Raw genomic sequence first — 17,661 nt, 5'->3', positions numbered from 1 at the left:
GAGTGAAATCAGTGTAAAGCTAGTGTAAGTGAGTTTAGCATCACTTTGTGAATACGGTATGGGGTGTAATATAGGCTACTATTGAATAAGCATGAACATTAAAAGGGGAACAGTTATTCCTTAAAGATGTAAATCAATGATGATATAGCAATGTAATTTAATATTTGAAAACTTTGTGCTTGTTCATGAAAATGGAAAGATTGTATTTTCACAAATTACTATCAATAGGGAAATTATAGGCTGGTTAATCTTTTTCCTATTCATTCTCTCTGAAAATTAGGTGTTGTTTTCAACAGCTAGGGAAGAACAAGGGCAAGACTGGTATGATGGATGAAACAGTAGAGGTATCAATTGATGGTAACTCCCTTATAAAAGCTGTCTATCAAAGCAGACTTCGCCTCACAAGACTGTTGTTAGAAGGTGGAGCATACGTTAATGAGAGTAACGACCGAGGTGAAACACCTTTAATGATTGCTTGTAAGACACAGCATGTGGACCAGCAGAGTGTTAGCAAAGCAAAAATGGTTAAATATTTGCTGGAAAATAAGGCAGATCCAAATATACAGGACAAATCTGGAAAGACAGCCTTGATGCACGCATGCTTGGAAAAGGCTGGCCATGAAGTGGTTTCTTTGTTGCTGAAAAATGGAGCTGACCTAAGTCTGCAAGACCATACTGGTTACTCTGCACTTGTTTATGCAGTAAACTCTGAAGACCGAGAGACCCTGAAAGTTCTCCTAAATGCTTGTAAAGCAAGAGGAAAAGAAGTAATCATCATTACAACAGACAAGTCTCCATCTGGAAGGCAGACAACTAAACAGTACTTAAATGTGCCTCCTACTGACATTGAGGAATGCCATTCTCCAACTGCCTGCACTTCCCCATCAGAAATAGAACTTAAAACATCTCCACTTTCAAATTCATGTGAAACAGAAAAAACTCTTTTTAGCTTTAAAGAACCAGATCAGCCTGGAAGCATGGAAAATATATCTGAGCCAGTCTCTCCTACTAGAAAACCAAATTTAACACATGTAGGACCCAAGCTGGCACAAGTGCAGCGTCTGCATTCTGAGTCTTGGATAAAAAGCTCTCTGTTCCATCAGAATAAAATTTCCTCTTTACAAGAAGAACTTCAGGATATAACTCCAGAGGAAGAACTGTCTCTGAAAGTCAATGGACTAGCCTTATCTAAGAGATATATTACTAGACACCAAAGCATTGATGTAAAAGACCCTGCTCATTTGTTGAAAATCTTTGATGAAACTGGCTCAAAAAGGTTGTCATATGAGGAGATAAATTCTCAGTCACCTTATCCTGAGAGAAACCATAGCCAGAGTGAAATTCCTGTAGATCAGGATTCAGATTCAGTCCAAATGAGATTTGTTTCAACCCTGAGAAGTATTATTCAAAAAAGACGTTTAGGGGCAAATCACTACAGCTCTGATTCTCAACTAACTACTAGTCTGAGTCCTGCTACCACAGAAGATAGCAAATCACTTCTAGGAAAGAAAAAGATTCTCTCTCCTTCTCCCTCCTTGTTATCAAGTTCCAGAGAATTGCTAGAGAACATGCCTCCTGGTCCACTGAACAGGAGAAACCATGCTGTTTTAGAGAGACGAGGGTCAGGAGCCCTCTCTTTAGATCATATTGCCCAAACTAGGCCAGGTTTCCTTCCACCTTTAAATGTGAATCCTCATCCTCCAATTCCAGATATTAGTTTTAGCAACAAGATTTCTGGAATTGTTTCTTTGGGACAAAAAACCCTAATTCCAACAGCACCTGCATTTCCCAAGGAGTTCAAAAGTAACAAAATGTTGGTAAGGAGGCAGTCATTACAAACTGAACAGATTAAGCAACTCGTGAATTTTTAATAGGGTACTAAAGTGTTAACAGATTTATACAACATGTACATACTTGCAGCTTTATTCATTTGGAATAAATATACCCCAAAGCAGAGAGCCCACACAAGGTCCTCTGCACAACAGAGGCCCTTAACATGGGACTCTTGGATGAGTTTCATCTTAGATTTAGCTAATAAGTGTGTTCAGCTAAATTTACTCTGCTGCTGTAATCTGCAAAATGACAAATTATATTTTCACCATATTTTTCATAATAGAAAACTAAAACTCTATGGACCTGATTCTCTGTGTCCCCATACTTCGTGAGTCATTGACACAAAACACTTATATTCTGATTTGATAGCATTTTACACTCAGTTTGTACTCACTTTGCATAGATGTAAGTGACTACATAAAGTGCAGGGCAATGGAGAATTAGATTATATGATAGCTATTCTCCTCTACCTATATTGATGGAACTATTATCAGGAGCTGATTAGTAGGACTTACAAGCCCCTAAGGAGCAGAGAACAGGCTTAATGTGGGAAAATTATACAAAATAGCTACAATTCTAAAGTAAAACAGACTACAAAACTGATACAAAATAATGTACAATTCATGTTTTTATTAAGCAACAGCTTCAATTTAATTCAATCAATAACAGAATATTTCTGAATTATTGCTTTTAAATACTGCATATTAAATAATGGAGTAACTTATTAAAGAAATAGATAACTGTTTCATCATGAGCTGGACTAAAATATCATACTTTAAGATTGCCAACGTGTATGTTTCTTTCCCACTTAAAGTTCAGACTCTGCTTTTGTCTTTTTTTTTTTTTTTAATACAAATTTTACGGATACTCTAGGATTTGGCTCTTATATGGCACTTTTATCATCTCACTTCTAAAAGTCTATACATTTTAAAATTTTATTTTCACATACTTCATACAAATCGTTTATTCTTATTAACATGGTGGTTGTGAATTATACTGAAACTGGATACTTGCTTCTAGAAATATCCAGTAGATATTTGTGGTGTTGTAGCTTTAGTCCTAATCCAAATAGTATTACAAAATGTTTTCTAACAGAAAAAAGTTAGCTTTGTGCCATCAGTATAAGTATATTTATTATCTATTTGAAATTTACAATCTCTATCATCCCCTTTGTTGCAAAAACACTTCCTCCCTTGGAGAAGGCAATACTAGCCCCATGGAAAGGATAAGAGCATAGTTTGCATTCATGCAGAACCTAATAATCTGTAGCAAATGCTAGCCTCAACCCCCCTAGATTTTAGAGCATGGCATTAGCTCTTCTACACCCTGAGCTGGGCCCCCTAATCCATGGTAGCATGATTGGCTGGTTGGCCAGGTGATATTCTCATGGGTTGCTAGCCCCTGGCTATGTCGCAGCCCTCCTAAGAAGAGCTAGGATGAGAACTGAAGCCATTGATATAAATTTAGTGCATTAACTTCAAAAGGATTTTCCACATTAAACTGTGGTTTTAAAGGTGACTGTGTCACCTAAAGTGACTTCTCTTTGACTACTCCACTTAAAATTCCATGGAGCCTCAAATGTATAGGGACTACTGGTGGTTGAGGGGAGTACACACTGTAAAGATCTGCTCCCTCCTTTCTACCATATCTAACTCCATTCAAGCATGATTACCGCATTTTTCCTTAACTCTGCACCATGCAGGGGACATAGACTTCCGCTCTGAAAAATGTTTGTGCTTGCTTGTTTTTTGTGAACAGCTTTTTTTTCAAAGCCAGCTTTTTGATCCAGACCATTCTTCCAATGAAAAGCTCTTGTCACTTGCAGTTTGATAGGAAAACTATCTTCTGTATACACAGAAATCAACTATAAAAGGATGTTAAGATTGCCAAGTCAAGCACTCAAAAGTTAAGAAATTCCAGAATTAAGGTTGTCCATGGTATTCATAGCACTGGCTGACAGCAGAGGAATTTTCAGACTCAGGAATCGTAGGACTGGAAGGAACATTGGGAGGTCTTCCAGTCCAGTTCCCTGCACTCAAGGCAGGACTAAGTATTTCTCTAACCTGCTATAAAAAATCTCTAATGATGGAAATTTCACAACCTCCCTGGATAATTTATTCTAGTACTTAGCTTCCCTGACAGTTAGGAAGTTTTTCCTAATGTCCAGCATAAACCGCCCTTGCTGCAATTTAAGCCCATTAGGAACATAAGAACAGCCATACTGGGTCACACCAAATGTCCATCTAGCCCAGTATCCTGTCTTCTGACAATGGCCAATGCCAGATGCCCCAGAGGGAATGAACAGAACAGGTAATCATCAAGTGATCCATGCCCTGTCGCCCATTACCAGCTTCTGGCAAACAGAGGCTAGGGATACCATCCCTGCCCTTCCTGTCTAATGGCCATTGATGGACCTATCCTCCATGAATTTATCTAGTTCTTTTTTGAACCCTGTTATGGTCTTGGCCTTCACCACATCTTCTGGCAAAGAGTTCCACAGGTTGACAGTGCGTTGTGTGGAAAAAATACTTCCTTTTGTTTTTAAACTTGCTGCCTATTAATTTCATTTGGTGACCCCTAGTTCTTGTTATGTGAAAGAGTAAATAACGGTTCCTTATTTACCTTCTCCAAACCAGTCATGGTTTTATAGACCTCAATCATATCCCCCCTTAGGTGTCTCTTTTCCAAGCTGAAAAGTTCCAGTCTTATTAATTTCTCTTCATATGGAAGCCGTTCCATACCCCTCATGATTTTTGTTGCCTTTTCTGAACCTTTTCCAATATAAATTTTTTTGAGATAAGGCAACCACATCAGCATGCAGTATTCAAGATGTGGGTGTGCCATGGATTTATATAGAGGCAATCTATTTTCTGTCTTTTCTATCCATTTCTTAATGATTCCCAATGTTCTGGTCACTTTTTTGACTGCCGCTGCACATTGAGTGGAGTGCTTCTTGTCCTATCCTCGGAGGTTAACAAGAACAATTTTTCTTCCTCCTCCTTGTAACAACCTTTTATGTACTTGCAAACTGTTATGTCCCCTGTCTTCTCCTTTCCTGACTGAAAAAATTGGATTTGTTTAATATTCCCTCATAGGTAATGTTTTCTAGACATTTAATCATTGTTCTCCTCTGGACTTTCTTTAATTTGTCCACATCTTTCCTGAAATGTGGTGCCCAGAAGTGGACACAATACTCTAGTTAAGGCCTAATCAGCACGGAGTAGAGCAGAAGAATTACTTCTCATTTCTTGCGTACCATACTCCTGCTAATACATCCCAGAATGGCGTTTGCTTTTTTTGCAACAGTATTACACTGTTGACTCCTATTTAGCTTATGATCCATTATGACCCCCAGATCCCTTTGTGCAGTACTCCTTCCTAGGCAGTCATTTCCTATTTTGTATGTGTGTATTTGATTGTTCCTTCCTAAGTGGAGTACTTTGCATTTGTCCTTATTGAATTTCATCCTATTTACTTCAGACCGTTTCTCCTGTTTGTCCAGGTCACTTTGAATTTTAATCCTGTTCTCTAAAGCACTTGTACCCCCTCTCATCTTGGTATCATCTGCAAACTATAAATGTACTTTCTATGCCATAATCTAAATCACTGATGAAGATATTGAACAGAACTGGGTCCAGAATTGATCCCTCTGGGACTTCACTTGAAGCTTGACTGTGTGAACCACTGATAACTACTCCCTGGGAATGGCTTTCCAACCAGTTTATGCTTAGAGTAGCTCTATCTATGAAGTGAGCTGTAGCTCACAAAAGCTTATGCTCAAATAAATGTTAGTCTCTAAGGTGCCACAAGTACTCCTTTTCTTTTTGCGAATACAGACTAACACGGCTGCTACTCTTAAATCTATCTATGTTGTTTTTCCCTAGTATGTTTATGAGAAGGTTGTGTGAGACAGTATCAAAAGCCCTACTAAAGTCAAGATATATTGCATATACTGCTTCCCCCTAATCTACAAGGCTTGTTATCCTGTCAAAAGACAGCTATTTGGTTGGTTAGACGTGATTTGTTCTTGACAAATCCATGCTGATGATTACTTATCAACTTATCTTCTAGGTGTTTGCAATTTGACTGCTTAATCATTTGCCCCATTATCCTTCTAGGTACTGATGTTAAACTGACTGGTCTATAATTCTCTGAATTGCCCTTATTTTGCTTTTTATAGATTAGCACTATATTGGCTCTTTTCCAGTCCTCTGGAATCTCTCCCATCTTCCATGACTTTTTGACAATAATCACTAATGGCTCAGACATCTCCTCAGTCAGCTTCTTGAGTATTCCAGGCTCTATTTCATCAGGCCTTGGTGATTTGAAGAAATCTAGCTTGTCTGGAAGATCTGCGTACCTCCAGGCATACGAGTAGCCCCTGGCTGAAAACCACTGTTCTAAACAACTGAACAATCTCTCATAATGGGAATTGTCAGCGCCATCTATAGTGAAGGTTGCTTATCAGCTCTACTTATAATACGCTAAGATTGGATCTCTTAGCAATTCTGTAAAAATGGTATTGTGAAGTCCAACATTTTTGTTTTGAAATGATTCAATATCAAACTTGCTCAGTATACAAATGAGGATGCTTTTGTTAAACTACAAGTCTTACAAACTCCGCCAGCCAAGTCAAGCTGAGTTCTTTCCTTCATATGTATAGTCACTGGTATAAAAGACTAGTAGGATAAATTAGGTCTTTAGTTAAACCTGTGCAACACAGGTGACTTCAAATTAAGTCCCTACTGCCATCTGAGTATCCTTATTGCTTAAGAGGGTTGGTATAGGTGTAACTAAATTGGAATTTTCTAAAAATTGGGAATAGAGCCCAGCTCTCCTGAATCCCAGTCCAGTGCTGCATCTCCTACCAAATACTGCAAGAGAATACGACTCAGAATACAAATATGGAAGAAATATGTTGAGCAGCATTGTACCACTTTTTCAGTAATTTTTCTGAACAGGTTAACATTTTTAAAGGTGTAATGTAGTCCTTCAAAATTATTAGGCTCCTATGCTATGTATCACATGCACACTTAAAGATGATCTCCAAAAGATTTTTATTTTAAAATTTCCACTTGTTGAGTGGGGGTTTGTTTTGCTTCATTATGATGGTTAGAGAGCCCTGGGAGGTTTTCTTTTTTACATTTTTTTTTTTCTGCCTGATATTTTTACCTTTGGAATATTCAGAATGTCAAGTGTAATGATCTGAGTTTTCTAGAAGAACTTTGGAAAGTTTCAGACATGTTTATGGTGAATTCTGAACACTCTTATTGAAGGGGCATGGATATTGAATATTTAACAACAGTTTCCTTTATCCAAAATGTTAAGTACCAATTGAAGTTAACCAGGTGTTTAGTTTAATAAAAAAAAAAAAACTCAAACACTAACTCCTCCCCCTCACCCCCCTTTAGTGGCTCAACTTTTACTTTTTTGGTGCTTGTAATTTTAAAAATTGCACTTGGTCCCCAGTTACCACAGAATCTTTTATCTTAGATAAAACTTAAATTTCTATTATAAAAAACAAACAGCAAAAACTCTACCTTTAAAATAAAACACAAAACTGCTTTCAGGTTGTCTTTATATGTAGCAAAGACACACTTTTTTTTTTTCTTTTTTTTCTTTTTCCCCGTTTGCAGGTTACTTTTTAAAAGTGAGTTTGACATGGCTAAGTCCTGAAGGGGTACAGGGTAAAATAACTTAAAGAAGTTAGCTTACAGTTTTAAAATTTCATTACTGCTTTTCCTAGAAATCCTTGTCTTTGATAAGAATAATGGTGTATTGTATGGATTATGTAATAACAATTAAAAATGGAACCGTAAAATCCTTTAAGCTTTCTACAGTTTCATTTTTAAGAGACAAAGCGAGCTTTTCATAACACCAAAATAACAAATTTTCTTTAAAGGATTCTCACTTTTAAGTGTTGTACTGCCACAGATACAGCAGAATTCCCCTTTTTGCCCTTGTGAGGCAGTGGTAATTCAGGATGAGTCAGGATCTCCTTACGTGTAAATAAGTGCCACTGTTGAAGAAGCTTCCAGTCTCTTGTTAGAAATTAAGCATGGAGCTCTCCACAGGAACTGTGACCTTTTATCACCATCCATCTGCTTCAACTGTTTTGGGAATTCTGTCATGGTCTCCCCAGTTTCCAATCAACCCAGTTAGTTATAGGCCTGATGTTTTGGGACTCTAAGAATATATCTACAATGCAGCTGGGAGCATGCTTCCCAGCAATGTTAGACAGATACACAAGCTACCATACTAAAAGTAGCAATATGGCTGTGGTGTCATGGATGGTAGCTCTGAGTAGCTGTCTTAGTATGTACCGAGGGGATCAGGCAGACTTGTACTCAGGGAACTAGTCTAAGCCACAGCCCATGCTGCCGCTGCCACTGCCATGCAGCTATTTTTAGCATGATAGCTCAAGCAGAGCCAGCACCTGTCAGTCAGCCTATGCTGGGAAACATGCTCCCAGCTGTAGTGTAGACATAACCAAGGAGGCCCTGGCTTTATTTTGCCATTCTTTCCAATCAAGCTAGCTTTGATACATTCCTTGGAGCACTTAAGTTTTTTGCTTTGGACTTGATGTTTTTTGTAATCCCATTTTGGTGCTTTTGGGTCATAGCTTTGACATTTTTTTCTCCCTAGTGTTTTGGCATATCAGTAAACTTCCAGTGTTCACTGCTCCTGTGGCCTCCTATTTCAGCTATGTTTGGTGCATTTATTTTCAGTTCTCTCCGTGCCTCCCACCTTGATCTTTAGATGTTCTAATTCGAACACTTCAAAACCTTATATAACTTTATACTATATACATTTTCCCCCAAGATGTAATGCTCCTCTTCTTGCAATAAAAGGGGGAAGTAGCCCAAAGCCTTTTGGAAGTATGATTGTGGTCCAAGATGCTTCCTTAGGGGAAGACAGCATGAGGGCCTAACCGTCTCTATCAATAAAGGGCTATTTCTTCCTCATATGTTTTCACTTCAAGCACTATTAGTTGTATTACAGTAGCACTTAAGGCCCCCAGTGAAGTTTGCAGACTCATTGTGGTAGGTACTGTAAAAACAGATTTCAGAGTAGCAGCCGTGTTAGTCTGTATTCGCAAAAAGAAAAGGAGTACTAGTGGCACCTTAGAGACTAACCCATTTATTTGAGCATAAATTGGTTAGTCTCTAAGGTGCCATTAGTACTCCTTTTCTTTTTGTAAAACCAGAGTAAGAGAGAGTCCCTGCCCTGAAGATCTTGCATTCTATTCCAGGAAGAACATGGTTCCTCAGCACAAATTGTTCTTGGAAGGCTTCAGAATGTTTAGGTAGTCTGCTACTTACAACAGCTTCCAGGGACCTCCCTCTCATATAGAGACTGTGGGCCTTTCACTCACTTGGCCTAGATTCTCTGATTTATGACCCGCGTAATATTCAGTAGAGCTACTCAACCTGGTGTCCAAGAAAGACCTCCATAGTGTCCCTTCTTGTCCCTCTCAGAAAGCTCTTGGGAGCCTCAGGAAGACACATTGCTGGAAATCCTGTTTTCTTGGTGTGGGTACATGTTCCCCGCTCTGGATAATCAAAAACATTTGAAAAGTGTCTAAGAATCAGTTCATATCACCATTTGAGTATGGGAGTCACACTGGTCATGGTAAAATATCCGAAGTCCTCGGTTGTCAGGAGACCATTGAAGCCTGGGTAGATATGACTTGACTCAAAGCCTTCCTCCCTCAGTACAGGCTCTAAGATATCACCTGTCTAGCAAAAAGGATTTGTCCAAGGCAGCAGGTGTTATCTTACTGTGCTACAACTGATGAGTGTGATGTCAACAACAATTTTGATATTATCCACAAGACAATCTCCATGGACCCTGAGATTCCAGTGCAAGCAAGTTATGTCACATTACATCCCAGCAACTAATGGCAATCAGGGGCAATCTCCATTTACAGCTGGACTTCCAAATTCAACTAGTACTCATTGTAGTGACTACTGCATTTAGCCTGGAATGGAGAGTCAATGTAAAGGATCTGTCAGTGGGGTGTCCAGGAAAAGTTACTGAATAATAAGTAATTTTTACAGTTGGCTTACAGGAAGAAACTGTATTTCCTTAGCACTTTAGAAACTGGCTAGAAGGAACCCGTATCTTCTGCTGAGCTATTTCAGACAGACAAAAGCCTTAATGTTAGGGGAGTTCTGCCCTGTACCTACCATGTTGGGAGCACAAAACCCAAGAGTGATATTTCAGTGAAGAGATATTTTCAGTGCTGGGTAAGTAATTTTCTATGTAATCAATTAGCTAAAGTTATCTTCACAGTACAACTTTAGGCCCAATTCTCAACTTAGTTCAATGGTGTAAATCAAGAATAACCCTACTTAAGTCAATGGAATTACTCTGCCATAAAACCCATGTAAGACAGAGGAGAATTAGCCCATTTTGTCAATCATTCAAGGCCGGGGTGGGCAAACTACAGCCAGGGGGCCACATCTGGCCCTCGTGTTCCTGCTGGGAAGTGGGGTCCAGGGTTTGTCCTGCACCGGTGCTCCAGACGGGGAGCGGGGTTGGCGTCTTGCCCCACTCCACATGACTCCCGGCAGCAGCGGCATGTTCCCCCTCCACTTCCTATGTCTAGGGGCAGCCAGGGGGCTCTGCATGCTGCTCCCACAGCTCCCATTAGCTAGGAACAACAGCCAGTGGGAGCTGCAGGGGTGGTGTCTGCGGATGGGGTGGTGCCTGCGGACAGGGCAGCATGCAGAAACACCTGGCCGCACTTTTGTGTAGGGGCTGGAGGGAGGACATGCCACTGTTTCTGGGAGCTGCTTGAGGTAAGCACTGCCCAGATCCTGCCCCCCAACCCTCTTCCATGCTCCAACCCCCTGACCCCCCTCCAGCCCTCCAAACCCCTTATCCCCAGCCCCACCCCAGAACCCATACCCTCAGACAGAGCCCTCCTGCCCTCCTGCACCCCAATTTCATGAGCATTCATGGCCCGCCACACAATTTCCATACCCAGATGTGGACCTCGGGCCAAAAAGTTTATCCACCCCTGATTTAAGGGAATGTACACAGAAAAAGGAAAGTGTTTGTTTATTTTTTAATATATTAGCCACTCATTTTTAAGTGGTGATAAAGATAACTATTTGGGGATTTTGTAACATACCTAACTCTTTAAACATTGGATTAAATTCTGTATGTAAGTCTAACCCCTAAATGAACGTTCCCTTTTAAAAACTGTTTCTCAGACAGGTTCCTGTCTTAAGATTTCCTTTATGTTTAAGAGCATTCAAACATCATGGAATTACTAAGTGCTTTTGACTTTAACGACTTCCAGTGATTTGAGCTGTGCTACAAATACGGCCCTACCAAATTCACAGCCAAGAAAAATGCATCACAGACCATGAAATCTAGTTCACACCCCTGCTCCCTGAAATCTGGTCTTTTGTGTGCTTGTACCCTATACTATACAGATTTCACAGGGGAGACCAGTGTTTCTCAAATTGGGGGTCTTGACACAAAAGGGAGTTGCAGGGGGGTTGTAAGGTTATTTTAGGGGGCATGGTGTTGCCACTCTTACTTCTGTGCTGCCTTCAGAGCTGGGCAGCTGGAGAGTGGCAGCAGTTGGCCAGACTCCCAGCTCTGAAGGCAGAGTTGCCATCAGCAGCAGTGCAGAAATAAGGATGATGATACCATACCATGCCACCCTTACTTCTGTGCTGCTGCCTTCAGAGCTGGGCGGCCGCTGACTGAGGGTCCGTCTCTGCAGGCAGCAGCACAGAGGTAAGGGTAGCAATATACCATGCCATCATTATTTCTGGCTTGCTGCTGGCAGCAGCTCTGCCTTCAGAGCTGGGTTCCTGGCCAGCAGCCACTGCTTTCCAGCTGCCCAGCTCTGAAGGCAGCGCCACTGTCTGGAGCAGTGCAAAAGTAAGGCTAGCAGTACTGCAACCCCCCCTACAATAACATTGTCACGTCCCACAACTCCTTTTTGGGTCAGGGCCCCTACAATTACAACACTGTGAAAATTCAGATTTAAATAGCTGAAATAATGAAATTTATGATTTTCAAAATCCTATGACCATGAAACTGACCAAAATGGACTGCGAATATGATAGGGCCCTAACTGTAAACTTGCCATGTGTACTTTCTTGCAGAATGTGAACACTGGGTAAAATATTTTATTAAAACAGATCATATAATAAATCAAATTAAGTATTTAAGTGTCTACTTTATTTTTTTCTTCTGTCGGTGTATAAGTGTCAGTACAAAGTGTGACCAAAATGCATCCCTTGCCTGTTTCATTTAGGCCAAGTACTGAAATTTCTTGCACATGAGTTCTTATGCCCCAAGAAATTATCTTTAATTGAAATCTGAAATATAATATAGCATTTTTAAAATGCCAATAACTTGTCTGACCAACAGGTCATGAGTATTTTGTCCCCATTCTGAATATGTGAAAAAAAATGTATACTTTGCAAAAAAAAAAAGGCCTGATACAAAGCTCATTTAACACAATGAAAATATTCCCACTGATATCAGTAGCCTTTAGCTCAGCCCTTATATGCCCCAGAAAAACTGGAGAGGCTGCATGGTAATGAATTTTACTGACTTGGAGAGAACATCCAAAAATAACTCTCCTTTTGTATAATAATTTAGGAGGTGTTCAGCCAAGCAGCTGTGGTTTTGGTATTGCTCCAGTTGCCTCAATTGTACTGCCATGTCTCACCATAAGCAGCCTAACCACCTGTGGTAAATGTACCATAGAGGGAAGCTCCAACCTTATCCCAGTGGGTGGAGCCCACTCCAGGGTTCTCATATCTTTCTCCAGGAGCCAGACCTAGGGTCAGATGAACTAATGAACCCCCGCCACACACAAACAAACCCAAGTGGGAAAACCACAAATGCATTTGCCTTGGATCAACCTCATTCATGATCTATAAAAATTAATCTAATAATTAAGGATCTTTTACACATATTTGACTCTGACCCAATGAAAGCAAGATTGAAAAGACACCCTCCGCACCCCAGAATATCTAATACATGATGACTGGACAGCATCAGACACCTGTCTCTGACAGGCATTCTACCCTGTAAATTGCTGGATTTTGTTCAGTACAGAACATCATGGAGATGCATAATGTGCTTTGTGCCGTTACAGTGTCCAACTGACAACACGACAACTAATCTAACCATTCCTTACAACATTAACATTTAAAAATGCTAAAAAAGGCTTATTGGCCATATGTGGCCATTTAAGATGCAGCAATCCATTGACAGTCTTCAATTAGTTCAATCCTGTCCTCTGTTGAAAGGATGCTTGCTCTGCCATGGAGTTTTTTGGGGTGGTAGGAGTGAGGAATAATTCAAATGGAACCATGCTGATCATGATCAGAATTTCTTAGGAACAGATGGTTGGGGAAATTAGGAATTGTGGGGATTCTAATACCAATGCAGAAGAGTGGAGGAAAAAAAGTTAAACCCATTTATCTTATTTTTATCTCAGGTCACCGATCAGTTCACTTTGATTATTTATGATCTACAGAATCAATTCTATCATTTGTTTTTATGGTTAAGACCAACAGAAGAAAACTGCTACTAGTATCAGATGCTAAATATTTACAGCGAGGAGTCTTTTAGAAATGCCCCAAATACTTAAGAAATAAATAGCCATATACAAAATATGACAAAATGGTAAAAAATGCTAGTGTATTTCATTTTTAAAGCATTTATATTTCAAGTATGTATATCTTTAAACAGAACTGTTGTGATTGTAAAAATGGAAAAGACGATTACTCACCTTGTTATAACTCTTGTTCTTTGAGAGGCGTTGTTCACGTCAATTCCAACTAGATGTGTGCGCGCCATGTGCACGGTCGTCGGAAATTTTTTCTCTTAGCAGTTCCTGTCAGGTTGGCCAGGGAGCCCCCTGTAGTGGCGCCCTCATGGTGCTCAATTTATGATCCTGCCATCCCAATCCCCCTTTGGTTCGTTCTTGCCAGCTACTCCGACAGAGGGGAAGGAGGGTGGGTATTGGAATGGACGTGAACAACACCCCTTGAAGAACAACAGTTACAAGAAGGTGAGTAATCTTCTTTTCGAATGATTGTGCACGTCGATTCCAATTAGGTGACCCCCAATCTCTCCCACGGGGGTGGGGTCAGAGTTAAGGAATCACTGACTGAAGCACTGTTCTACCGAGAGCTGCATAGTCTCTAGCATGCTGTATGATGGCAAAATGGGTGGCAAAGGTATGCACCGAGGACCAGGTAGCCGCCCTGCAGATCTCTTGGATGGGTACCTGGGCCAGGAAAGCGGTGGAAGAGGCCTGAGCCCTTGTTGAGTGGGCCGTTACAGCCGGGGCTGGGACCTTGGTGAGGTCATAGCAGGCACGAATACAGTCCGTAATCCAGGAAGAGAATCGCTGTGAGGAGACCAGAAGTCCCTTAATCCAGTCCGCCACCGCTACAAACAGCTGGTTTGAGTTCCTGAAAGGCTTTGTGTGCTCCATGTAGAACGCTAACACGCTCCACACATCTAAAGAGTGAAACTTCTGCTCCTGTGCATTGGCATGCAGCTTGGGGTAGAAAAATATCATGACTTGGGGAGAAAAGCTGGGTGCAGCCTGAGTTGTACCTTGTCCTTGTGGAAGACTGTGTGGTGGGGGTCAGAGGTTAATGATTTTATCTCCGATACCCTCCTGGCCGATGTGATTGCAACCAGAAAGGCTACCTTCCACAAGAAATACAGAAGGGAACATGTAGCGAGTGGTTCAAATGGGGCTACCATAAACCTAGCTAGGACCAGATTGAGGTCCCAAGTCGGTACCAGTGGGCAAGAGTAAGGGTATAAGCGCTCCAGAACCTTAAGGAAATGGCCCACCATAGGATTAGCGAAGTCTGAATGCCCCAACTCTCCAGGGTGGAAAGCTCAGATGGCTGCGAGGTGCACCTTGATAGACAATCCGGCCAGGCCTTGCTACTTCAGGTGTAGGAGGTAGTCCAGAATGAATGGTATAGATGTCTGGAGTGGAGATACTCGACTGAGATTACACCAGCACGAAAACTGTTTCCATCTGGCCAGGTAGGTGGCTCTGGTGGAAGGTTTCCTGCTACCAAGGAGCACCTCCCTCAACGATTCTGTGCACTGGAGCTCCCTTGTGTTTAACCATGAAACTTCCAGGCTGTGAGGTGCAGGGCCTGGAGGTCTGAGTGAAGCAGGTGGCCATGGTCCTGCGTAATCAGATCGGGAAGGAGCAGCAGCGCAATGGGGGTGCTGACTGACAGCTCCAGAAGTCTGGTGTACCAAAGTTGGTGCAGCCAAGCTAGAGTGAGCAGAATTACCACTGCCTTGTCCCTGCGAATCTTGAGGAGAACCTTGTGGATGAGTGGTATCGGAGGGAAGTCATACAGTAGATGGTTCCCCCAGTGCATCATGAACGCATCTGAGATTAATCCCAGGCTGTGTGTTTGGAAGGATAAAAACATTGGACACTTCATGTTGCTCCTTGTGGCAAATAGGTCTACCTGGGGAAACCCCCACCTTTGGAAGAGGGAGTGGATGATGTCCATCCAGATAGACCACTTGTGACTGCAGAATGACCTGCTGAGGTAGTCTGCAAGCTAGTTGCGTGCTCCCGAGAGATAGGATGCCTCCAGGTGAATGGAGTGGGCTACACAAAACTCCCACAGGTGAAGAGCCTCCTGACAGAGAGGGGAGGAATGGGCTCCACCCTGCTTTTTTATATAGAACATGGAGGTGGTGGTGTCAGTCAGCACCACCATGCAGTGACCTTGCAATACTGTATGGAAGGTTTGGCAGGCTAGTCTTACCACTCTGAGTTCCTTTATGTTGATGTGGAGCAGGATCTCGAACTGCGACCAAATGCCTTGAGTTTGTAAGTGTCCTAGGTGTGCCCCCCAACCAAGGTCTGACGCGTTTGTTACTAAGATCATGGACAGTTGACGGATAGTGAATGGGACTCCTTCGCAGACCATGCAGGGGTCCAACCACCATCCTAGGGTGTCTAGGACTCATGGCGGTACTGTTACTACCGAGTCTAGACTGTCCAGACCCAGGTGATAAGCAGTAGTAAATCACACCTGGTATGGTCTGAGTCTCATCCTGGCGTGCCGCACCGAGTCCAGCACTGCCCCCAATTAATTCTATTCGTTGGGTGGGTGACAGAGTTGATTTGCCTACACTGAGGAGGAGACCCAGCCTCTGGAAGGTCTCTCTGACTAACCGGACATGGGATTGCACCTGCTCCCTGGAGCGCCCTCACAGGAGTCAATCGTCTAAGTAGGGGTATACTTGCACCTGTCTCTTTCGGAGAAAGGCTGCGATGACTGACATACACTTGGTGAACACCCCAGGGGGCTGTTGATAACATGAATGGGAGCACATTGAACTGATAATATATGCGTTTGACAGTGAACCTCAGGAAGTGTCTGTGGTGTGGCCAGATGGCTATGTGGAAGTATGCATCTTTCATGTTGAGGGCAGCAAATCAGTCCCCCAGATCCAGAGAAGGGATAATTGTGCTCAGGGAGACTATGCGGAATTTCAACTTTACCATGAACTGATTGAGTGCTCACAGATCTAAGATGGGGCTGAGACTTCCCTTTGCCTTGGGGATTAGGAAATAATGGGAATAGAATCCCTTGCCCCTTAGCTCCTGAGGAAACTCTTCCACCACTCCTGTGGCGAGGAGCGCCTGCACCTCCTGGATAAGGAGTTGCTCATGAGAGGGGTCCCAGAAGAGAGATGGGGAAGGGGGGTGGGAGGGAGGGGATATGATGTTGCACTCTATATGTTTATGGAAATATGCTTATGAGTGTAAATATGACACAACTGGAATATATTTTGTGCTACACATGCCAGGTAACATATCTTTGTAAAGGTTATGATCTACTGAATATATTCATCCTATTTGTATGCATGTATCATTTTTATATCTGAAGTTATGAGCGTTTGCTCTATACTTGTATTTGAAGTGTTTGCTGTAGGAAACACATAAGGGAGGTTTGGCCAATATATTGTGAAGAAGCTATTCAAGTAATTGGGAATACTTAACTAACAATGGACTTTGGGAGACACCAATCCACATCTGAACTTTCCTGGGAACATTCAAACTAACATGTAAACAATGGCGTCGGCCTGCAAAAAGCTGACTCATTCATGGACATGTGACTTGCCCAGGTGGCTACAAACTCCATCTTGTTGCTGTGATTTTGCACAGAAGAACAAAGGGGTTTCTGCCCACAAGAGAGAGAATATAAAAAGCCCTGGAAGCCTTTCTATTTTGTCTTAAGCTGGCTCAAGAGATGGCCTCTCCACCCCAAAGAGATGCCTGAAAGAAAATGGAAAAAAGGACTGTAACTACGGGGGTATAAGTGATTGCTGGACCCAGGCCATAAACTACAACATTGGTCTGAAAAGGATTGTACCTGAGATAACATCTAAGTTGAGAAGTTGTTATCTGTAACTAGATCCTTAGTGTATTAAGTTAACCTTGCATGTTTTGTTTTATTTTGCTTGGTAACTTACTTTGTTCTGTCTGTTATTACTTGAAACCACTTAAATCCTACTTTTTATACTTAATAAAATCACTTTTGTTTATTAATTAACCCAGAGTAAATAAGTAATACCTAGGGGAGCAAACAGCTGTGCATATCTCTCTATTAGTGTTATAGAGTGCGGAGAATTTATGAGTTTACCCTGTATAAGCTTTATACAGAATAAAACGGATTTTTTCGGGGTTTAGGCTCCCAGAAAGACTGAACACTGGGTGCTGGGAAAGTCCCTGTTAACTGAGAAGCCCCTGGCCTAAGTGAATCTTAGTTTCTCTGAACT

General features: G+C 41.7%; 1 protein-coding gene across 7 annotated transcripts in view; it reads left to right on the top strand.

Annotated features, from left to right (window-relative positions):
* Positions 1-17,661, top strand: part of ANKRD34B (ankyrin repeat domain 34B) — a 24,210-nt gene extending 6,549 nt beyond the window's left edge. For 6 of the 7 annotated variants that reach the window (XM_027821715.3, XM_043546285.1, XM_043546282.1 and 3 more), the window contains exon 3: positions 281-12,024. In XM_027821715.3, coding sequence (XP_027677516.1) covers positions 324-1,871 — 1,548 coding nt within the window. In that variant the 5' untranslated portion in view covers positions 281-323 and the 3' untranslated portion in view covers positions 1,872-12,024. Of the gene's footprint in view, positions 1-280; positions 12,025-17,649 lie in introns of those variants that run through there. The other variant, XR_006290806.1, reaches the window with a different exon arrangement.

The sequence above is a fragment of the Chelonia mydas genome, chromosome 5, assembly GCF_015237465.2.
Source record: "Chelonia mydas isolate rCheMyd1 chromosome 5, rCheMyd1.pri.v2, whole genome shotgun sequence".
NCBI classification, from domain to species: Eukaryota; Metazoa; Chordata; order Testudines; family Cheloniidae; genus Chelonia; species Chelonia mydas.
Note: the sequence above shows the minus strand (reverse complement) of the source record. Positions and strands in the feature narration are given on the sequence as shown.